The sequence below is a fragment of the Oratosquilla oratoria genome, chromosome 26 (assembly GCF_046742065.1).
Source record: "Oratosquilla oratoria isolate Oo_2021 chromosome 26, ASM4674206v1, whole genome shotgun sequence".
Taxonomy (NCBI): Eukaryota; Metazoa; Arthropoda; class Malacostraca; order Stomatopoda; family Squillidae; genus Oratosquilla; species Oratosquilla oratoria.
The window spans coordinates 46,579,858-46,604,295 of record NC_134802.1 but is presented as its reverse complement, the minus strand read 5'-3'; the positions used below and the strand labels follow the sequence as shown (position 1 = coordinate 46,604,295).

General features: G+C 37.4%; 1 protein-coding gene across 1 annotated transcript in view; it reads left to right on the top strand.

Moving 5' to 3' along the window:
* The window catches only part of Sans (SAM_USH1G_HARP domain-containing protein Sans), a 109,063-nt gene extending 91,914 nt beyond the window's left edge, over positions 1-17,149 (top strand). Inside the window, exons 7-9 of the mRNA XM_076209675.1 lie at positions 294-465; positions 13,065-13,221; positions 16,024-17,149. Of these exons, the coding sequence (XP_076065790.1) occupies positions 294-465; positions 13,065-13,221; positions 16,024-16,272 (578 nt within the window). The 3' untranslated portion in view covers positions 16,273-17,149. The remainder of the gene's footprint in view (positions 1-293; positions 466-13,064; positions 13,222-16,023) is intronic.
* Positions 17,150-24,438: the final 7,289 nt, after the last annotated feature.

The following is a 24,438-nucleotide window of genomic DNA, read 5'->3' as shown; positions in this document are numbered from 1 at the left end:
AGGCCATCTACACAAATCTACCGGCTCAAGCGTTGGGTAACTGAGCCAATCAGGTGCAAGGCGTGAACCAACCAGGATCGGCATATAAGGACAGGTCGGCAGGTCATGGTCCTACTGTACCTGCCTCCGTGCAGTCGACACGGTTCCTGACCTGACCTCGTGTACTCTGCACCGTGACTAATTACCTTGACCTCATGTAGAGGTCAGGAACCTCACAGAGGAATTAATGTTCGAAAAATGATATAAAGAAACATGTCCTCATTATTTTCTTTTCTTTCCGTCCCAATATACAGGGAAACGCGGCAAGCTAAGCGAAGTCTTCGACACAAATAAGGCGGCCAATAGTGACGGGAGGCTTTTCCGAGCTCGAAGCGAGCCTGACTTCGCCATGATTGGCTCCGAGGACCACGTTACCACGAAGGGCTCCCTCTTTGATCGACCGGGCTTCGGGTCCGTCGCCTTCAGGTAGGTCAGACCAGGCTCTGGTATGCCCCTTCAGCGGACGGGTGGTTTCCCTTGGCTAAATGAAATCCCATGACGGGAGCCAGAAGAAAGATACAATATAATGATCTCCCGCGTTGATTTAGATATTATTATGTTATTATTTTATTTGTTATTATCTTATTATTGTTATTATTTTATTATTGTTATTATTTTATTATTCTATTTTATTTTTATTTTATTATTCTATTCTATTTTTATTTTCTTATTATTTTCTTATTATTATTATTTTATTATTGTTTTTATTATTATTATTTTATTATTTTTAATTATTTCATCATCATTATTATCATTCATTATTATTATCATTACTATTATCATTCATTCATTACTATTATTACTATTAACATCATTACTATTATCATTACTATTATCAATTACTTTTTATCATTACTTTTATCATTATTACTATTATCAATTATCATTACTATTATCATTACTATTATTATTAATTATCATCCTCATTACCATTCTTCATATTCTTCCTCTTCGTATTCTTCCTCTTCGTATTCTTCCTCTTCGTATTCTTGGTATTCTTCTTGGTATTCTTCTTCTTCTTCTTCTTCTTCTTCTTCTTCTTCTTCGTATTCTTCTTCGTATGCTTCTTCTTCTTCGTATGCTTCTTCTTCTTCTTCTTCGTATGCTTCTTCTTCTTCGTATTCTTCTTCTTCTTCTTCGTATTATTCTTCTTCTTCCTCGTATTCTTCTTCTTCCTCGTATTCTTCTTCTTCCTCGTATTCTTCTTCTTCCTCGTATTCTTCTTCTTCTTCGTATTCTTCTTCTCCTCCGTATCCTTCTTCTTCTTCTTCGTATTCTTCTTCTCCTCCGTATCCTTCTTCTTCTTCTTCGTATTCTTCTTCTCCTCCGTATTCTTCTTCTCCTTCGTATTCTTCTTTTTCTTCTTCTTCGTATTCTTCGTATTCTTCTTCGTATTCTTCTTCGTATTCTTCTTCTTCTTCGTATTCTTCTTCTCCTCCGTATCCTTCTTCTTCTTCGTATTCTTCTTCTCCTCCATATTCTTCTTCTCCTCCTTCCTCTTCTTCGTATTCTTCTTCTTCTCCCTATCCTTCTTCTTCTCCGTATTCTTCTTCTCCTCCGTATTCTTCTTCTTCTTCGTATTCTTCTTCTTCTTCGTATTCTTCTTCTTCGTATTCTTCTTCTTCTTCGTACTCTTCTTCTTCTTCGTATTCTTCTTCTTCGTATTCTTCTTCTTCTTGGTATTCTTCTTCTTCTTGGTATTCTTCTTCTTCTTGGTATTATTCTTCTTCTTCGTATTATTCTTCTTCTTCTTCGTATTCTTCTTCTTCTTCGTATTCTTCTTCTTCTCCGTATTCTTCTTCTTCTCCGTATTCTTCTTCTTCTCCGTATTCTTCTTCTCCTCCGTATGCTTCTTCTTCCTCTTCGTATTCTTCTTCTCCGTATCCTTCTTCTCCGTATTCTTCTTCTCCTCCGTATTCTTTTTCTTCTTCTTCTTCGTATTCTTCTTTTTCTTCGTATTCTTCTTCTTCTTCGTATTCTTCTTCTTCTTCGTATTCTTCTTCTTCTTCGTATTCTTCTTCTTCTTCGTATTCTTCTTCTTCTTCTTCTTCGTATTCTTCTTCTTCTTCGTATTCTTCTTCTTCTTCGTATTCTTCTTCTTCTTCGTATTCTTCTTCTCCTCCGTATGCTTCTTCTTCTTCGTATTCTTCTTCTTCTTCTTCCTCTTCTTCGTATTCTTCTTCTTCTCCGTATCCTTCTTCTTCTCCGTATTCTTCTTCTCCTCCGTATTCTTCTTCTTCTTCTTCTTCTTCTTCTTCCTCTTCTTCGTATTCTTCGTATTCTTCTTCTTCCTCTTCTTCGTATTCTTCGTATTCTTCTTCTTCGTATTCTTCTTCTTCGTATTCTTCTTCTTCGTATTCTTCTTCTTCGTATTCTTCTTCTTCGTATTCTTCTTCTTCTTCTTCGTATTCTTCTTCTTCTTCTTCGTATTCTTCTTCTTCTTCTTCGTATTCTTCTTCTTCTTCTTCGTATTCTTCTTCTTCTTCTTCGTATTCTTCTTCTTCTTCTTCGTATTCTTCTTCTTCTTCTTCTTCTTCGTATTCTTCTTCTTCTTCTTCCTCTTCGTATTCTTCTTCTTCCTCTTCGTATTCTTCTTCTTCCTCTTCGTATTCTTCTTCTTCCTCTTCGTATTCTTCTTCTTCCTCTTCGTATTCTTCTTCTTCCTCTTCGTATTCTTCTTCTTCCTCTTCGTATTCTTCTTCTTCTTCTTCTTCGTATTCTTCTTCTTCTTCGTATTCTTCTTCTTCTTCGTATTCTTCTTCTTCTTCGTATTCTTCTTCTTCTTCGTATTCTTCTTCTTCTTCGTATTCTTCTTCTTCTTCGTATTCTTCTTCTTCTTCGTATTCTTCGTATTCTTCGTATTCTTCTTCTTCTTCGTATTCTTCTTCTACTCCGTATGCTTCTTCTTCTTCTTCTTCTTCTTCTTCCTCTTCCTCTTCTCCGTATTCTTCTTCTTCTACTCCGTATGCTTCTTCTTCTTCTTCGTATTCTTCTTCTTCTTCGTATTCTTCTTCTTCTTCGTATTCTTCTTCTTCTTCGTATTCTTCGTATTCTTCGTATTCTTCTTCTTCGTATTCTTCTTCTTCGTACTCTTCTTCTTTTCTTCTTCTTCTTGTTCTTCTTCTTCTCCGTATCCTTCTTCTTCTCCGTCTTCTTCTTCTTCTTCGTATTCTTCTTCTTCGTATTCTTCTTCGTATTCTTCTTCTTCGTATTCTTCTTCTTCTTCGTATTCTTCTTCTTCTTCGTATTCTTCTTCTTCTTCGTATTCTTCTTCTTCTTCGTATTCTTCTTCTTCTTCGTATTCTTCTTCTTCTTCGTATTCTTCTTCTTCTTCGTATTCTTCTTCTTCTTCGTATTCTTCTTCTTCTTCGTATTCTTCTTCTTCTTCGTATTCTTCTTCTTCTTCGTATTCTTCTTCTTCTTCTTCGTATTCTTCTTCTTCTTCGTATTCTTCTTCTCCTCCGTATGCTTCTTCTCCTCCGTATGCTTCTTCTCCTTCGTATGCTTCTTCTTCTTCGTATTCTTCTTCTACGTATCCTTCTTCTTCTCCGTATTCTTCTTCTCCTCCGTATTCTTCTTCTCCTCCGTATTCTTCTTCTTTTTCGTATTCTTCTTCTTCTTCTTCTTCTTCCTCTTCGTATTCTTCTTCTTCTTCGTATTCTTCGTATTCTTCTTCTTTGTATTCTTCTTCTTTGTATTCTTCTTCTTTGTATTCTTCTTCTTTGTATTCTTCTTCTTTGTATTCTTCTTCTTTGTATTCTTCTTCTTTGTATTCTTCTTCTTTGTATTCTTCTTCTTTGTATTCTTCTTCTTCGTATTCTTCTTCTTCTTCTTCGTATTCTTCTTCTTCGTATTCTTCTTCGTATTCTTCGTATTCTTCTTCGTATTCTTCGTATTCTTCTTCTTCTTCTTCGTATTCTTCTTCTTCTTCGTATTCTTCTTCTTTGTAGTCTTCTTCTTCTTCGTATTCTTCTTCTTCTTCGTATTCTTCTTCTTTGTATTCTTCTTCTTTGTATTCTTCTTCTTTGTATTCTTCTTCTTTGTATTCTTCTTCTTTGTATTCTTCTTCTTCGTATTCTTCTTCTTCTTCTTCGTATTCTTCTTCTTCGTATTCTTCTTCGTATTCTTCTTCGTATTCTTCGTATTCTTCTTCTTCGTATTCTTCTTCTTCTTCTTCGTATTCTTCTTCTTCTTCTTCGTATTCTTCTTCTTCTTCGTATTCTTCTTCTTCTTCGTATTCTTCTTCTTCTTCGTATTCTTCTTCTTCTTCGTATTCTTCTTCTTCTTCGTATTCTTCTTCTTCTTCGTATTCTTCTTCTTCTTCGTATTCTTCTTCTTCTTCGTATTCTTCTTCTTCTTCGTATTCTTCTTCTTTTTCGTATTCTTCTTCTTTTTCGTATTCTTCTTCTTCTTCGTATTCTTCTTCTTCTTCGTATTCTTCTTCTTCTTCGTATTCTTCTTCTTCTTCGTATTCTTCTTCTCCTCCGTATGCTTCTTCTCCTTCGTATGCTTCTTCTTCTTCGTATTCTTCTTCTTCTTCGTATTCTTCTTCTTCTTCTTCTTTGTATTCTTCTTCTTTGTATTCTTCTTCTTTGTATTCTTCTTCTTCGTATTCTTCTTCTTCTTCTTCGTATTCTTCTTCTTCGTATTCTTCTTCGTATTCTTCGTATTCTTCTTCTTCTTCTTCGTATTCTTCTTCTTCTTCGTATTCTTCTTCTTCTTCGTAGTCTTCTTCTTCTTCGTATTCTTCTTCTTCTTCGTATTCTTCTTCTTCTTCGTATTCTTCTTCTTCTTCGTATTCTTCTTCTTCTTCGTATTCTTCTTCTTCTTCGTATTCTTCTTCGTATTCTTCTTCTTCTTCGTATTCTTCATCGTATTCTTCTTCTTATTCTTCTTCCTCTTTTTCGTATTCTTCTTCTTCTTCGCATTCCTCTTCTTCTTCGTTTTCTTATTCTTCTTCGTATTCTTATTCTTCTTCTTCTTCGTATTCTTCTTCTTCGTATTCTTCTTCTTCATATTCTTCTTTTTCTTCTTCTTCTTCTTCTTCTTCTTCTTCTTCTTCTTCTTCGTATTTTTCTTCTTCTTCGTATTCTTCTTCGTATTCTTCTTCTTCTTCGTATTCTTCTTCGTATTCTTCTTCTTCGTATTCTTCTTCTTCGTATTCTTCTTCTTCGTATTCTTCCTCCTCTTTTTCTTCTTCTTCTTCTTTCTTCTTTTTCTTTCTTCTTCGTCTTCTTCTTCTTCTTCTTCGTCTTCCTCGTCTTCTTCGTCTTTTTAGTCTTCTTCTTCTTTCTTCTTCTTCTTCTTTCTTTCCGTATGCTTCTTCTTCCTCTTCGTATTCTTCTTCTTCTCCGTATCCTTCTTCTCCGTATTCTTCTTCTCCTCCGTATTCTTCTTCTTCTTCTTCTTCTTTTTCTTCTTCTTCTTCTTCTTCTTCCTCTTCTTCGTATTCTTCTTCTTCTTCGTATTCTTCTTCTTCTTCGTATTCTTCTTCTTCTTCGTATTCTTCTTCTTCTTCGTATTCTTCTTCTTCTTCTTCTTCTTCTTCTTCTTCTTCTTCTTCTTCTTCTTCTTCTTCTTCTTCTTCTTCTTCTTCTTCTTCTTCTTCTTCTTCTTCTTCGTATTCTTCTTCTTCTTCGTATTCTTCTTCTTCTTCGTATTCTTCTTCTTCTTCGTATTCTTCTTCTTCTTCGTATTCTTCTTCTTCTTCCTCTTCTTCGTATTCTTCTTCCTCTTCTTCGTATTCTTCTTCTTCCTATTCTTCTTCTTCGTATTCTTCTTCTTTGTATTCTTCTTCTTTGTATTCTTCTTCTTCGTATTCTTCTTCTTCTTCTTCGTATTCTTCTTCTTCTTCTTCGTATTCTTCTTCTTCTTCTTCGTATTCTTCTTCGTATTCTTCTTCTTCTTCTTCGTATTCTTCTTCTTCTTCTTCGTATTCTTCTTCTTCTTCTTCGTATTCTTCTTCTTCTTCTTCGTATTCTTCTTCTTCTTCTTCGTATTCTTCTTCTTCTTCTTCGTATTCTTCTTCTTCTTCTTCGTATTCTTCTTCTTCTTCTTCGTATTCTTCTTCTTCTTCTTCGTATTCTTCTTCTTCTTCTTCGTATTCTTCTTCTTCCTCTTCGTATTCTTCTTCCTCTTCGTATTCTTCTTCTTCTTCCTCTTCGTATTCTTCTTCTTCTTCCTCTTCGTATTCTTCTTCTTCTTCCTCTTCGTATTCTTCTTCTTCTTCGTATTCTTCTTCTTCTCCGTATTCTTCTTCTCCTCCGTATGCTTCTTCTTCTCCTCCGTATGCTTCTTCTTCTTCTTCTTCTTCTTCCTCTTCTTCGTATTCTTCTTCTTCTCCGTATCCTTCTTCTTCTCCGTCTTCTTCTTCTTCTCCGTATCCTTCTTCTTCTCCGTCTTCTTCTTCTTCTTCTTCTTCTTCTTCTTCTTCTTCTTCTTCGTATTCTTCTTCTTCGTATTCTTCTTCTTTGTATTTTTCTTCGTATTCTTCTTCTTCTTCGTATTCTTCTTCTTCTTCGTATTCTTCTTCTTCTTCGTATTCTTCTTCTTCTTCGTATTCTTCTTCTTCTTCGTATTCTTCTTCTTCTTCGTATTCTTCTTCTTCTTCGTATTCTTCTTCTTCTTCTTCGTATTCTTCTTCTTCTTCTTCGTATTCTTCTTCTTCTTCGTATTCTTCTTCGTATTCTTCGTATTCTTCGTATTCTTCGTATTCTTCGTATTCTTCGTATTCTTCGTATTCTTCGTATTCTTCTTCTTCTTCGTATTCTTCTTCTTCTTCGTATTCTTCTTCTTCTTCGTATTCTTCTTCTTCTTCGTATTCTTCTTCTTCTTCGTATGCTTCTTCTCCTCCGTATGCTTCTTCTTCTTCGTATTCTTCTTCCTCTTCTTCGTATTCTTCTTCTCCGTATCCTTCTTCTTCTCCGTATTCTTCTTCTCCTCCGTATTCTTCTTCTTCGTATTCTTCTTCTTTGTATTCTTCTTCTTTGTATTCTTCTTCTTTGTATTCTTCTTCTTTGTATTCTTCTTCTTCGTATTCTTCTTCTTCGTATTCTTCTTCTTCGTATTCTTCTTCTTCTTCTTCGTATTCTTCTTCTTCTTCTTCGTATTCTTCTTCTTCTTCTTCGTATTCTTCTTCTTCTTCTTCGTATTCTTCTTCTTCTTCGTATTCTTCCTTTTCTTTTACTTCTTCTTCTTCTTCGTATTCTTCTTCTTCTTCGTATTCTTCTTCTTCTTCGTATTCTTCTTCTTCTTCGTATTCTTCTTCTTCTTCGTATTCTTCTTCTTCTTCGTATTCTTCTTCTTCGTATTCTTCTTCTTCGTATTCTTCTTCTTCTTCGTATTCTTCTTCTTCGTATTCTTCTTCTTCTTCGTATTCTTCTTCTTCGTATTCTTCTTCTTCTTCGTATTCTTCTTCTTCTTCGTATTCTTCTTCTTCGTATTCTTCTTCTTCTTCTTCGTATTCTTCTTCTTCTTCGTATTCTTCTTCTTCTTCTTCGTATTCTTCTTCTTCTTCGTATTCTTCTTCTTCTTCGTATTCTTCTTCTTCTTCGTATTCTTCTTCTTCTTCGTATTCTTCTTCTTCTTCGTATTCTTCTTCTTCTTCGTATTCTTCTTCTTCTTCGTATTCTTCTTCTTCTTCGTATTCTTCTTCTTCTTCGTATTCTTCTTCTTCTTCGTATTCTTCTTCTCCTCCGTATGCTTCTTCTCCTCCGTATGCTTCTTCTCCTCCGTATGCTTCTTCTCCTCCGTATGCTTCTTCTTCTTCGTATTCTTCTTCCTCTTCTTCGTATTCTTCTTCTCCGTATCCTTCTTCTTCTCCGTATTCTTCTTCTCCTCCGTATTCTTCTTCTTCTTCGTATTCTTCTTCTTCTTCTTCTTCTTCTTCTTCTTCTTCTTCTTCTTCCTCTTCGTATTCTTCTTCTTCTTCGTATTCTTCTTCTTTGTATTCTTCTTCTTTGTATTCTTCTTCTTTGTATTCTTCTTCTTTGTATTCTTCTTCTTTGTATTCTTCTTCTTTGTATTCTTCTTCTTTGTATTCTTCTTCTTTGTATTCTTTGTATTCTTTGTATTCTTTGTATTCTTTGTATTCTTTGTATTCTTTGTATTCTTTGTATTCTTCTTCTTCTTTGTATTCTTCTTCTTCTTTGTATTCTTCTTCTTCTTTGTATTCTTCTTCTTCTTTGTATTCTTCTTCTTCGTATTCGTATTCTTCTTCTTCTTCTTCGTATTCTTCTTCTTCGTATTCTTCTTCTTCTTCGTATTCTTCTTCTTCTTCTTCGTATTCTTCTTCTTCTTCGTATTCTTCTTCTTCTTCGTATTCTTCTTCTTCTTCGTATTCTTCTTCTTCTTCGTATTCTTCTTCTTCTTCGTATTCTTCTTCTTCTTCGTATTCTTCTTCTTCTTCGTATTCTTCTTCTTCTTCGTATTCTTCTTCTTCTTCGTATTCTTCTTCTTCTTCGTATTCTTCTTCTTCTTCGTATTCTTCTTCTTCTTCGTATTCTTCTTCTTCTTCGTATTCTTCTTCTCCTCCGTATGCTTCTTCTTCTTCGTATTCTTCTTCTTCTTCTTCTTCTTCTTCGTATTCTTCTTCCTCTTCTTCGTATTCTTCTTCTCCGTATCCTTCTTCTTCTCCGTATTCTTCTTCTCCTCCGTATTCTTCTTCTTCTTCGTATTCTTCTTCTTCTTCGTATTCTTCTTCTTCTTCGTATTCTTCTTCTTCTTCGTATTCTTCGTATTCTTCTTCTCCGTATTCTTCTTCTTTGTATTCTTTTTCTTCTTCTTCGTATTCTTCTACTTCGTATTCTTCTTCTTCTTCTTCTTCGTATTCTTCTTCTTCGTATTCTTCTTCTTCTTCTTCGTCTTCTTCTTCTTCTTCTTCTTCTTCTTCTTCTTCTTCTCTGTATTCTTCTTCTTCTCTGTATTCTTCTTCTTCTCTGTATTCTTCTTCTTCTCTGTATTCTTCTTCTTCTCTGTATTCTTCTTCTTCTCTGTATTCTTCTTCTTCTCTGTATTCTTCTTCATATTCTTCTTCTCCGTATTCTTCTTCTTCGTATTCATCTTCTTTGTATTCTTCTTTTTTGTTTTTTTCTTCGTATTCTTTTTCTTCATATTCTTCTTTTCTTTTGCGTATTCTCCTTCGTATTCTTCTTCGTATTTTTCTTCTTCTTCTTCTTCTTCTTCTTCTTCGTATTCTTCTTCTTCGTATTCTTCTTCTTCTTCGTATTCTTCTTCTTCTTCGTATTCTTCTTCGTATTCTTCTTCTTCTTCTTCTTCTTCTTCTTCTTCTTCTTCTTCTTCTTCTTCTTCTTCTTCTTCGTATCCTTCTTCTTCTCCGTATTCTTCTTCTCCTCCGTATTCTTCTTCTTCTTCTTCTCTTCTTCGTATTCTTCTTCCTCTTCTTCGTATTCTTCTTCTTCTTCGTATTCTTCTTCTTTGTATTCTTCTTCTTTGTATTCTTCTTCTTTGTATTCTTCTTCTTTGTATTCTTCTTCTTCGTATTCTTCTTCTTCTTCTTCGTATTCTTCTTCTTCTTCGTATTCTTCTTCTTCTTCGTATTCTTCTTCTTCTTCTTCGTATTCTTCTTCTTCTTCTTCGTATTCTTCTTCTTCTTCTTCGTATTCTTCTTCTTCTTCTTCTTCGTATTCTTCTTCTTCTTCTTCGTATTCTTCTTCTTCTTCTTCTTCTTCTTCTTCTTCTTCTTCTTCTTCGTATTCTTCTTCGTATTCTTCGTATTCTTCTTCGTATTCTTCGTATTCTTCTTCGTATTCTTCTTCGTATTCTTCGTATTCTTCGTATTCTTCGTATTCTTCGTATTCTTCTTCTTCTTCGTATTCTTCTTCTTCTTCGTATTCTTCTTCTTCTTCGTATTCTTCTTCTTCTTCGTATTCTTCTTCTTCTTCTTCGTATTCTTCTTCTTCTTCGTATTCTTCTTCTTCTTCGTATTCTTCTTCTTCTTCGTATTCTTCTTCTTCTTCGTATTCTTCTTCTTCTTCGTATTCTTCTTCTTCTTCGTATTCTTCTTCTTCTTCGTATTCTTCTTCTTCTTCGTATTCTTCTTCTTCTTCTTCGTATTCTTCTTCTTCTTCGTATTCTTCTTCTTCTTCGTATTCTTCTTCTTCTTCGTATTCTTCTTCTTCTTCGTATTCTTCTTCTTCTTCGTATTCTTCTTCTTCTTCGTATTCTTCTTCTTCTTCGTATTCTTCTTCTTCTTCGTATTCTTCTTCTTCGTATTCTTCTTCTTCTTCGTATTCTTCTTCTTCTTCGTATTCTTCTTCTTCTTCGTATTCTTCTTCTTCTTCGTATTCTTCTTCTTCTTCGTATTCTTCTTCTTCTTCGTATTCTTCTTCTTCTTCGTATTCTTCTTCTTCTTCGTATTCTTCTTCTTCTTCGTATTCTTCTTCTCCTCCGTATGCTTCTTCTCCTCCGTATGCTTCTTCTTCTTCGTATTCTTCTTCCTCTTCTTCTTCTTCTTCCTCTTCTTCGTATTCTTCTTCTTCTCCGTATCCTTCTTCTCCTCCGTATTCTTCTTCTTCTCCGTATTCTTCTTCTCCTCCGTATTCTTCTTCTTCTTCGTATTCTTCTTCTTCTTCGTATTCTTCTTCTTCTTCGTATTCTTCTTCTTCTTCGTATTCTTCTTCTTCTTCGTATTCTTCTTCTTCTTCGTATTCTTCTTCTTCTTCGTATTATTCTTCTTCTTCGTATTCTTCTTCTTCTTCGTATTCTTCTTCTTCTTCGTATTCTTCTTCTTCTTCGTATTCTTCTTCTTCTTCGTATTCTTCTTCTTCGTATTCTTCTTCTTCTTCGTATTCTTCTTCTTCTTCGTATTCTTCTTCTTCTTCGTATTCTTCTTCTTCTTCGTATTCTTCTTCTTCTCCGTATTCTTCTTCTCCTCCGTATGCTTCTTCTTCTTCATATTCTTCTTCTTCTTCTTCGTATTCTTCTTCCTCTTCTTCGTATTCTTCTTCTCCGTATCCTTCTTCTTCTCCGTATTCTTCTTCTCCTCCGTATTCTTCTTCTTCTTCGTATTCTTCTTCTTCTTCGTATTCTTCTTCTTCTTCGTATTCTTCGTATTCTTCTTCTTTGTATTCTTCTTCTTTGTATTCTTCTTCTTTGTATTCTTCTTCTTTGTATTCTTCTTCTTTGTATTCTTCTTCTTTGTATTCTTCTTCTTTGTATTCTTCTTCTTTGTATTCTTCTTCTTCGTATTCTTCTTCTTCTTCTTCGTATTCTTCTTCTTCGTATTCTTCTTCGTATTCTTCGTATTCTTCTTCTTCTTCTTCTTCTTCTTCGTATTCTTCTTCGTATTCTTCTTCGTATTCTTCTTCTTCTTCTTCTTCTTCTTTTTCGTATTCTTCTTCTTCTTCTTCTTCTTCTTTTTTCGTATTCTTCTTCTTCGTATTCTTCTTCTTCGTATTCTTCTTCTTCTTCGTATTCTTCTTCTTCTTCGTATTCTTCTTCTTCTTCGTATTCTTCTTCGTATTCTTCTTCGTATTCTTCGTATTCGTATTCTTCTTCGTATTCTTCGTATTCTTCTTCTTCTTCTTCTTCTTCTTCTTCTTCGTATTCTTCTTCTCCTTCTTCTTCTTCTTCTTCTTCTTCTTCTTCTTCTTCTTCTTCTTCGTATTCTTCTTCTTCGTATTCTTCTTCGTATTCGTATTCTTCTTCGTATTCATATTCTTCTTCGTATTCTTCTTCTTCGTATTTTTCTTCTTCTTCTTTTTCTTCTTCTTCTTCTTCTTCTTCTTCCTCTTCTTCGTATTCTTCTTTTTCTTCGTATTCTTCTTCTTCTTCGTATTCTTCTTCTTCTTCGTATTCTTCTTCTTCTTCGTATTCTTCTTCTTCTTCGTATTCTTCTTCTTCTTCGTATTCTTCTTCTTCTTCGTATTCTTCTTCTTCTTCGTATTCTTCTTCTTCTTCGTATTCTTCTTCTTCGTATTCTTCTTCTTCGTATTCTTCTTCTTCTTCGTATCCTTCTTCTTCGTATCCTTCTTCATATTCTTCTTCTTCTTCGTATTCTTCTTCGTATTCTTCTTCTTCTTCGTATTCTTCTTCGTATTCTTCTTCTTCTTCGTATTCTTCTTCGTATTCTTCTTCTTCGTATTCTTCTTCTTCGTATTCTTCTTCTTCGTATTCTTCCTCCTCTTTTTCTTCTTCTTCTTCTTCTTCTTCTTCTTCTTTCTTCTTTTTCTTTCTTCTTCGTCTTCTTCTTCTTCTTCTTCGTCTTCCTCGTCTTCTTCGTCTTCTTCTTTTCTTCTTCATCGTGTTCTTCTTCGTCGTCGTCTTCTTCGTCTCCGTCCTCGTCTTCGTTTTCGTGTTCTTCTTCTTCGTCTTCTTCGTCGTCTTCATCGTCTTCATCTTCTTCCTCTTCTTCTTCTTCTTCGTCTTCTTCGTCGTCTTCGTCTTCTTCGTCTTATTCTTTCTTCGTCTTCTTCACCCTCTTCTTCTTTTTCTTTTGTTCTTTTTTTTCTTTTTTTCTTCTCCTTATTATTCTTTTCCTCTTCTTTTTCTTACTTCTTTGTCTTTTCCCAGATTCACTTTTTACCTCTATGATCCCTCCTCATTTTCCCTTAGCAGGTCTAGAGAAAATTAGACTCGCTTTATGGCAAAAGTTCCAGATGCTGCCATAAAGTGAGTCTAACTTTTCTCAGGCCCATTGAATCAGAACACGGTTATTCCCAGCGAGTAATTCCTCAATTACTGCAGACGCCAATTCATGAGTTCAAAGAGCCTTTGATCATTATTTGCGTTTTATTCACAGCCACCCTGAGCACCCTGAGCACCCTGACAATCTGACTGGTTCGTAAATTCGAAACCCTTTGGTCATTATTATGTTTTATTCATAGGAGCTTAATCACAGCCACCCTGACCAGCCTGACAACCTGACTGGTTCGTGAATTCGAAACCCTTTGGTCATTATTATGTTTTATTCACAGGAAGTCAATAACAGCCACCCTGACCAGCCTGACAACCTGACTGGTTCGTGAATTCGAAACCCTTTCATTATTATTTTGTTTTATTCACAGGAGCTCAATCACAGCCACCCTGACCAGCCTGACAACCACGGGTAGCAGCGACTCCGCCAAGATCTCAGGAAGTGGGGAGGTGTCCAAGAAGGGAGGAGACTCCATTGGCTCTGCCGGGTCTTTGGCCAACAGGGAGATGAGCCCTTGGGACGAAGAGGTAAAGAGACCAAGAGGACGTTACCTGTTATTGATGTTTTCTTCTTCTTCCTCTTCTTCTTCTTCTTCTTCTTCTTCTTCTTCTTCCTCTTCTTCTTCCTCTTCTTCTTCTTCCTCTTCTTCTTCTTCCTCTTCTTCTTCTTCTTCTTCTTCCTCCTCCTCTTTTTCTTCTTCTTCTTCCGCCTCTTCTTCTTCTTCTTCTGCCGCCTCTTTTTCTTCTTCTTCTTTTTCTTCTATTTTTTTCGTCTTTTTCTTCGTCTTTTTCTTTGTCTTTTCTTTCCTTTTTTCTTCTTTTTCAAGCCCAGCATCTCGCCACATTGTGCATAAACATCCTTTCGTTTGCAGATTAATTTTGTAAAATATTGCGTTTATTCTACTTGAGGGGGACAGTGATTTCTTCTATGATGCCTCAAAATAAAAGAGTGTATGAAATTTATTTTCTTTAGCTGACTGATTTTGTGCGTAGGAGGTGAACATAAGAATACTAGGCCGGTGGACGGGAATGGAAGAGTTTTTCTACTTTAGGGGGCTCCTGTCAAGAGTCAAGACAAAAGAGGGTCTTGGATGTGAACTTAAGAATGCTTGGCCGATTTTTGGAATCGATGGACGGGAATGGAAGGACATGGAATGTGATCCATTTGGTTATTTGTGGATGATACAACACTTGTGGTTGATTCTGAGAAGAGACAAGAGCATCTGGTGATTGAGATTGAAAGGGTACTACAGAGAAGAAAATTACGAGTGAATGTAGACGAAAAAGCCCCGCGCGGTAGCCCAGTGGATACCGTGTCGAATTCATGAGCAAATGGTTGTGAGTTCGATTCCCGGGACCCACTGTGGGCTTCTTGTGTTGGTTCCTGACAGCCCTGGCCAGGCAGGAAGACAACCCAAATATCGGGGTTTCTCACTTCCCACTTAAAGGGAGTGGGATGGTGGTAAAAATGTGAACAAGAGTGTGGGGATGTCTAAAAAATATGTGATAGTGGTGGCTCTGGTTTGAGCCACCAGTCTCTTCGGAGGCGTGGGTTCGAATCCCACCGCTGCCACCAGTTATGTAACCCCTTTTTGGTTGGTGGTTATCGTTTGTTACATAAGGTGGACTTAATTCGGGCGAGATAAACTCCCAAACCGGAGTTTCTTCTATTCGTTTATAAAAGGAGAATCTGGTTGGTTATATAACAAACTACATATGGGCCCTGTGGGCAAAATACAGTAAGTGCCAGGCCTTGACCTGGGGCACACTTGCGGCTGGCAGGCTCATCGCCCTGCTCAGCTCTCCTGCTGGTAGGCTCTTGACCTGCCCAGCTCTCCTGTCTTTGTTACATTATCGTCGGTTAATATAGGGGGGTTAGTGGGTTGTCTTAAGAAAGGGTGTTAGTCTTGTTATTCTATGTACTGTGGTCAGTTCTATATAAGAGGGTTAGTCGTATAGTTGGTGGGTATCGTTAGGTATGTTATATATATGTTAGCTTATGGGTGATATAATTGGGGTAGTTATAATAAAGGGGGTTTAATGGGTTAGTCTGGTGACATTGGGCATCTATATCTTGTTTATCTGATTTCTGCTGCGTTAGATGTTTTCTGTGGTAAGGTGGTTGTTCTGGGAAAACAAGGTAAGCAAGAGGGGGAGGTAGTGCCATGTTGCAAGCATGTGGGTCACGTGCGTGGTAGGTGATGGTTAGTAATGGTTACAGTGACTTCTTAAATATATGTCATGGATGAGAGGCTTGAAGAAGTAGAGTTTTTTTTAAGTGTCTGGGGCTACATATAGCGGCGAACGGAGGAGTAGATGTGGTGAATTGTAGAAAATGGCTTTATATCCGGGTGGATTAAAAGTGTTATAAGATATAGGTGTATGGGGATGAGTGCAAGAAGATTATATAGAGAAGTGATTCCACCCACTGTACTATATGGAGGCGAGGAAGGAACAAAACATTTTCGAAATGAGGCGCTTGAGAAGTATGATATATGTACACTACCCACTATCAGAGAAATATCAGAAGTACAGGAGATCCGTATATTTCGACTACTATCCATAGTCCTCTTCAGCAAAAGAGGACTATAGATAGTAGTCAAAATATACGGATCTCCTGTACTTCTGATATTATTTCTCCAATAGTGGGTTTAAAGTGTACATTTACAAATGTGTTATAACATTACAGTTTCCCAGCATGATATATGTCATAAGTATAGCTAGAGTAAAAGATGCGGAAAAAGGACAGAGAACGTATGAAGGAAAATGCTATCGGACAGTGTAGGACAGGGAATGCTAAGTTGATTTAAGCATATGGAGAGAATGAATGAAAAGAGAGTAGCAAATAGAGTATGAAAAGCAGAAGTGGATGGAATGAGCTTGAGAGGAAGACCGGGGATAAGATTGACGAATGGAATAAAGAGGTCCTTGGATATAAGCAAAATGTCTGTCGAGCAGAGAAGAAAGAGTGCAAAAGATAGGGATGAATTGAGGGTGATTGTGAATGGGCCGAAAAAGAAGTGGAGACAGGGGAGGGGGGGGGTTGTCATGCAGTGAAGTGGAGGCGGTAAACCAGTCCAGGTTGTGGAAGAACTCCTGGTTTTGACCCAAGCAGAGTGGCCGGGGGTCAGGGTGAACCAAGATGACCTAACAGCTTGACACTCAAAAATCACAGACAGCATTTCCTTTTCCTTTTTTTTTTTTTATCTTCTTGTTCAGAGAAATCAATGACAGGATGCGATGACCGTTGCTGACTACCGTGGAGACTTGGTTCTCCAGTGACAGACACTCTGAGTTGATGGATATTCATTCTTGTCCTTCTCTCCGCAGGACCTTCCTTCCGAAGACGAAGAGGAAGCCTCCCCGATCTTCTTGTTCCTGGCGGCAAATGGCCTCTCCGACTACATCCCCATCTTTGCTAGGGAGCACATAGACTTAGACGCCTTGATGCTTCTCACTGATCAGGACCTGATCAACCTCAAACTCCCGTTAGGACCTCGACGGAAGCTCCTGAAAGCCATAATTGAACGAGAGACGGCCCTCAACAACCCTGGCGAAGTTGCAGACAGCAAACTTTAAGGAGGATTCCAGTCGAGTTCGCGCGTGACAGCGCGGTGTGATGGAGACCTGGTGAGGAAGAAGGATACCGAAGAGAACCATCTTGCAACACTCCACTGAGAACGAAATGAACAACCCACCGAATTCTAGCGAAACTACTAAAGTTGCAATATACCCAACTGTATATGTAATACCCGTACATGTGTTTATACACACACACACATACATATATATATATATATATATGTGTATATATATATATATATATACATATATATGTGTGTGTATGTGTGGTTGTATGTATATGAACCCATTATCATTCTATAGAAAAGGGGAGTCCAACTTCCCTCCTACATAACCAGAGGTTGAAAACCTCTACATAAATGGTTTTGATGTGACATATATGTTTCTGAACTTTTTGAAATGTTCATTTGTCGTGCACCGTGTCACGAACCCGCACTACACTCCGTTTCATCAGTTCTGAGAGAGAGAAAAAAAAAGACTCGCTATGTGGCAACACCTCCGGCTGACTGGCCGTAGATCGAGTCTCATGCTTCTCAAGATCCGGTGAACCTGAGTAGGCTTCCTTCAATAGTTCCCTTCTGAAGGAGACTTGAGCGTGCTGTTCGTGTATTTGCCATAATGTCTAAGTCATTCTAAGTCATATTTTTGCTCCTAGGTTGCATCCTTGAGGTGCCCAGCTAATGTAAGTGTTTGTATATAGCACATAGATTTGTAGAATCATTTCAAAGTCAATCCAATCTGTAAGTTTTATTAGATTTCATTGTTTAGGGGATAATTTCCTACTCTGTATCAATGTATACGCCGGAATTCCTTCCCATTCTGTATTCTATATTTACTGTATCATATTACTTGAAATGTAAATGACAAAACCATACGATAATTTTCTTTTTTTTAGCTAATAGGCTGACCAGAGTCTTACTTGAGAACTGTGGATGTTTCTTTTTTTTTAACAGACTGACATGACGATTTCCTTTACTATTTCTCTTCTAGTTTCCGTGAAAATGTGTCCCGTTTCTGGATGCGTCGATTCACTTGGTTTAGGACCAAATGAAACAAGTTTCAGATGCAAGAAATGGCCTTAATTCTACTGATGAAAATACTCGTATACTCTTGACATGTCATCAGACCTTACGACCGCATTTTATATATGAGAAAGCTTTGTCTGTAGGCAATGCCTGGCCCCAGAACGCCAAAACTTGGTCAGAACTGGCGATTAGAAGTTTAATTATATTCCTTAAGATCATAAGAATGAAGGAGACTACAATAGACCATAAGGCCTACACTAGGCAGTTTCATGTCCATTACAACCTGTCATCCCCATCCATAAAGTTATCTAATCTTATCTTAAAACAACCAACAGTTTCAGCGCTCACAACATCATGGCTACTAAGTCTATTCCATTCGTTGAGCACTCTATTGGTAAACCAGTTCTCGTCTATTTCCTTCTTAAATCTAGATTTGTCCTTATCAGTCATAATTAATCATTACTGTTCATTCTAAGATCACAAACCTCTGAATTAATCAATGTAATAAGTTCATACGGGAACAAGCCATAACTGTTTCAAAAAGATTAATTACCAGACGACTAAACAGTGTGTTTGTCATTTTTTAATTGCCCTTCATCTGTAATGAATGAAAATATAAGATCATGAACCAGAAACACCCATGAACGAATATATAAACCCGTGTGTGTGTGTGTGTGTGTGTGTGTGTGTGTGTGTGTGCGTGCATGCATGCATGCGTGCGTGCGTGCGTGCGTGCGCGCGCGCAGTTCCTTTCCAAAGTGTTCTCCCAAAACATAAGTAGCAAAATTTAGATAGAAAAAATAAACTTTGACAAAATATCATAAAAGAAATTGTATGTGAATATTCTCAAAAATACCCAAAATTTCAAAGAGTAACATTCACCGAGGCCAAGAAATTATTATGCATTTTAAGGAAAATCGATAATAATGATTAGGACGATGACGATGGCGACGACGACGACGACAACAATGACGAATATGATGACGACGACAACGACCACAATTATGAAATCCCACGACTATTTCATTATTACAATTACTCCCTTCAAGCATTTCAATCTAGACAACGCTGCTTCCGCCTTTTCGCTCAGTACCGAAAAGGCGTCAAGTTAACACAAATATAAGAGAGTTAGCGGAAGGAAATTAAGCCTGGGTTATCTCAAACTAACCTCTTCTGTATAAAGATGGGGGACTTGTCTTTGTATGCCGACTCCTGACAGGCCTCTATCATCGTGGATTCCCGTCCCTAGCGGACTTTGGAAACGGGAAATGTGCTACAAGCTTTTGTTGGTGAACATCGAGCTGTCTTCTTCGTACTTCGCATCAAGGTCATCTGTCTTCGGGATTCGAACCTGCCTGAGGGTGTCAGATGTTAGTTTATGCTCGGCTGTCATATTTAGGTACCTCGCAGAGTGAGTGATGGATGGAAAATTATAAAAATTATTTGTAAACTTCTATGACACTGTCACATACTTTTTTATGTTGGATGTTAGTTTCCATCCTAGAAAATAAATAATATAAAACAAAATTTAAAATTCTTGATATCATCTTTGCCGTATACCAAAAACAGCTCACCACGTAGATATTGAAAAAAAAAAGTTTGGATACCGAGTTCGACGCCTGTAATATGCAAAAATATATAAATAAATTCACCCTCACATGAACAAACGAAAAGAATTGGAACACAAAAAACAAATTCATATGCGGTACAATTAACTAAAAAGTTGTACATAAATAAGAATAAATACAGATAGAAGGATGATAGCCTTTAGTATAATAACCATACTATCAAAAAATACCAGGATGATTTTTCCAAAAATAGGATCTTGCTTATCAATAGAGTCCCATAAGTCAGGTAGTTCCTCTCGCTATTGGCCGATGTTTTGGCGGGCTTTTGCTAAGCTCCTCCCACAATAAACTGGGTTCACTCAATAGATGGCATTCTTATTTATATTTAAATACCAACGCGAGGATGATATTTCCAAATTTTGGATTTTGCTATTTAACAGAGTTCCATAAGTCGGGCAGTTCCTCTCACTATTGGCCAAAGTTTTGGCGGGCTTTTGCTAAGCTCCTACCACAATACACTGGTCTCGGTCAACAGATGACATTATCAAACACCAGCGTGAGGATGATCTTTTCAAAAATTGGATTTTGCTTTTCAACAGAGCCCCATAAGTCAAGTAGCTCCTCTCACTATTGGCCGATGTTTTGGCGGGCTTTTGCTAAGCTCTTCCCACAGTAAACTGGGTTCACTCAATAGATGGCATTATTGTTTATATTTGAACACCAATACGAGGATAACCTTTCCAAAATTTGGATTTTGCTCATCAATAGAGTCCCATAATTCGGGTAGCTCACTATTGGTCGAAATTTTGGCGGGCTTTTACTAAGCTCCTCCCACAATACACTGGGTGCACTTAATAGATAGTATGATTATTTATTTTCAAACATCAACGCGAGGATGATTTCTCCAGATTTTGGATTATACTTATCAAGTCCCATAAGTCGGATAGCTTCTCTCACTATCAAAGTTCTGGCGTGTTTTTTGCTGAGACCCTTCCACAGTGATTCTAGGCACTCTCAAAAGATGATAATACCTATTCCTAATTAATATTGTCGTTTATAAGTACATGTCCTACGAACACGTTACTGTCATAAAATTGCTCGCTCCTACATAAGAACATAAGAATGAAGGAAACTGCAAGAGACCATGAGGCCTAACACTAGGCAGTTCCATGTCAATTACCACCTGTCATCCCCATCCATAAAGTTGTCTAACCGTTTCTTAGAACTGATAGTTTCAGCGCTCAATACATGGTTACTAAGTCTGTTCCATTCGTTGACCACCCTACATACTAATGAAGAGATATCTCAACGACAAAGGTAATGACCTGAGGGAAGCCAGAGGAAGGAAATGTGCTACCAGATAAGGAAGGGGTTAAAAGGCTATTTATATACAGATGGGCTTTTTCCCGCTTATATATAAGGGAGGCAGTCGGCTCTTAGCTCCTTCTGAATGAAGGATCAGCCCTGTCCACTTGTCGGGTCAGGAGCAATGCAGCAGGACACATTTAAAAGACGGCCGCACACAAACGTGTTAAGGCTTATCACATCACGACAAACATTTTATTTTGTCTCTCAAACATGACACACCAGACAAGTAAAAACCGTGTGGGGACTTACTTGTTTTGCGTTTATCCTTTCTCTACTGAGATTAATGAAATCGTCTAGCAAGAGAAATAATGAAAGGGAAAATATCAACGGTGGCGGAGGAAACCCAAAACTGGTGAGTTTTATGATGAATGAATTGTACTTGCGCCTCTGACAGAGGCAAAGAGGGATAATTTTAAAAGAGTTTTAAAAGAGCGTCGTGAATTCACTCTGAGTCTTGAGCAATAGAAATGGAGAAATATATATGTATATATGCAAATGACACCACTGGGGTGCAGACAATGCAGATTATAGACAACTCTTTTTCTTTCTCTGTCTCTTTCTGGTGTGTGTGTGTGTGTGTGTGTGTGTGTGTGTGTGTGTGTGTGTGTGTGTGTGTGTGTGTGTGTGTGTGTGTGTGTGTGTGTGTGTGTGTGTGTGTGTGTGTGTGTGTGTGTGTGTGTGTGTGTGTGTGTGTGTGTGTGTGTGTGTGTGTGTGTGTGTGTGTGTGTGTGTGTGTGTGTGTGTGTGTGTGTGTGTGTGTGTGTGTGTGTGTATGCGTGTTTTGTGTTGTGTTTCTGTGTGTGTGTGTGTGTGTGTGTGTGTGTGTGTGTGTGTGTGTGTGTGTGTGTGTGTGTGTGTGTGTGTGTGTGTCTGTGTGTGTGTGTGTGTGTCTGTGTGTGTCTGTGTGCATGTGTGTATGTGTGTGTATGCGTGTTTTGTGTTGTCTTTCTGTGTGTGCTTGTGAATTTTCGCCTTTTTTCATGTGAACTACTTAGGTAGACGATGAAGTCGTCAAGAAATCGTAGCGCCATACCATAACAGAGATATGAGGAGTGAATATTTCAAAATACACAAAAATATCTTCCCTGGTCGACAAACTTTGGTATTCTAAACAGAACACACAGTGAGAACAACGTCGAATTCTATTTCACCACTACATACTTATTCCTTATTGAAACAGCTGACTATCCTATTCTAATTCTTATATCCAACGGAATATGTTGGACACATTTGACGAAATGCCTTCACGTCGTCAGGAAGACAAAGAGAAAGAGATGAAAGGGGGAGATCAGTGTTGCTATACATCAGGAATCAACATAACAATATCCTATTCTGGAAATCTGAAACTTTCAGACAGAAATTCGAAATAGCCTACTGGTTTGAGTAATTTCAGGGGGTTTTCTAAACACGTCGGCATTTATACATTCTCACTAATTTTGTTTCGTTTCATAAGGCATAATTCCACTCCTACCCATTTCTTTCTACTGTTTTTATTTATATTTTTCATCATTTTCTTTTGAACTGTTTTGGGGATAGATGTTAGACATAGGATTGAAGAGTGTTTAGTAGAGGAAGGTAAGGACACTGCAGTTTGCTTAAGTGCCGGGGGCAATGATTGAGGTAAGTTAGGGAATGAGGAATTGTTTGCGCGGTTCCGGGATGCGCTAGGCAAGATTAGAAATAGGGGAGGTGTTCCTGTTGTATGTGGAATCCTTCCGAGGCGTAGAGTTGGAGGCATGTGGCATTCCAGGGCTATTGCAATGAATTGCAGGCTGGCAAAACATTGTAAGGCCAATGGATGGGCATTTGTCGACAACTGGGACCGCTTTTACGGTAGAAACCATCTATATACAAGGGACGGGGTGCACTTGTCGCCCAGAGGATTTTGGCTCCTTGCTGAATCCCTTGAGCGAGAAGTAGGCATCCTACAGGGTTTTATTCGGGCAGATTACGTGAAAGTAGGGGGTTGAAGTATTGGACTATAGTTTAGGCAATAGAAACAACTTAAAGAGGGACTGTGAAAAGAATCACCAAAGCAGGTGGAAGGAAGATAAACTTAAATTTTACTATACAAATAGCAGAAGCATAATTAACAAATTTTATTTGCTGCGAGGTAAAGCATGCGTAGAGAACTTCGATATTATAGCTATTACTGAGTCCTGGATCAACATGACAGATAAACATTTCTTTCCGGAAATCGAAATAGGATATAAGTTTTCTCACAAGGATAGGGTTGGTAGGAGTAGGGGAGGTGTAGCACTTTTCGTTAAAAATACAATAAACTGTATTATCAACAATTCGATTAAGGAAGAGGACTGTACGGAAGCCATTTGGGTAGAGATTATAGGCAAAAATAAGAAAGTTATTATTGGCGTCTTGTATAGACCTCCTAACCTCAGCATTAAGCAGACTGATCCCCTGGTTCACGAAATTCACAGAGCGTCCCGGTACAAAAACGTTGTGATCATGGGAAATTTTAATTATAGAAGCATTGACTGAAAAAATTTAATAGAAGGTCAGAAAACAAAGAAATTCCTAGATGTGGTGCAGGATAACTTCCTAAAACAAGTGATTACCGACCCTACGAGAGGAGTAAATACTCTGGACTTAGTTTCAACTGATAATGAGCACCTAATGAGTAACGTAAAAGTGGGAAATAGTCTAGGCTCTAGCGCTCATCAAGAAATAAGATTTAATATTATTTGGGAAGAATTAAAAAGTACGAATAACGTCCAAGTACCAGACTTCAGGAGAGCAAACTTTGACAATATAAAAACCTATTTGAAATTGAATATGAAATGCCATGCGGACGATTCGGACATTGCCGAGTCTCGGTGCGTGATAGGGGGTCAGGTCATGACTGGAGGTCGGGTCACGGAGGGTAATATGCATACCTTGGGTCATGTCATTTGGGGGCGAGGGCTCAACAGACAGGTCAGCGATTTGGATGAAATGTATAGCAATCTAACTGATTTAATTATTAATGCTCAAAATACATTTATCCCCCTGAAGTCAATACAGAAAAATAGTAATACTTCCAAATGGATGACGAACAGATTGAAACATGAGATCGGAATGAAAAGAGGACTTTACGTAAAAATAAAAAACGGGGAAACACACCTTAGATCAAGATATAACGAAATGGCAAAGCTGGTTAAAAAGAATACACGTACAGCGAAACGTATTTATGAAATTAAGGTTGCTAGTCAATCAAGATCCAACCCAAAGGGTTTCTTTCATCTCTATAGAACAAAAAATAAAGAAAGAATAGGACCAATTAAAAAGGATGAAAATGTCATAATAGAATCGGAGGAAAAAACGAGTGAGGGGTTTAACAATCATTTTCTATCGGTATTTACTAATGAAAGGTTAGATAAATTACCTGACTGCGATCCGATTTTCAGAGGGGATGAAGAAAGTAGTCTATCTAATATCAGCATTAGTAAAGTAGAAGTAGTCAAGCAGATTGAAAGACTTAAAGCTACAAAATCCCTGGGTCCAGACGAAAATTTTCCGAGAATACTAATGGAGTGTAAATTTGAAATCTGCGACCAGTTAACTGAAATATTTAATAAATCAGTAGACACTGGTTTTGTGCCTACTGCTTGGAAGGAAGCAAACGTTGTTCCAGTTTGACATCGGTTACAGGAAAAATGCTTGAATCAATAATAGTAAATAGACTCAGAGAACACATCGAAAGACATAATTTAATTCGTGATTCACAACATGGTTTCTCCAAGGGTAAATCATGTGTGACTAATCTTCTATCCTTTTACACTAAAGTATATAAGGCGTCAGATAACAATGATAATTACGATATTATTTACCTTGGCTTTAGCAAAGTGTTCGATAAGGTGCCACACCAGAGACTACTAAATAAAATCAAAGCCCATGGCATAGGAGGAAAAGTGTTAGAATGGATTAGAGCTTGGATTAGTAACAGAAAACAGCGGGTCACCATAAATGGAGTAAAATCTAGGTGGGGCAATGTTACTAGTGGGGTCCCCCAGGGCTCGGTTTTGGTCCCTTGTTGTTCATTATGTACATAAACGACTTAGACGACGGGATAAATAGTGATGTTAGTAAGTTTACGGACGACACTAAAATAGGACGCCTAGTTAGGTCAGGAGACGACACAGAGATTCTGCAGGATGATCTTAACAAATTGTTCACATGATCGGTGAAATGGCAAATGAACTTCA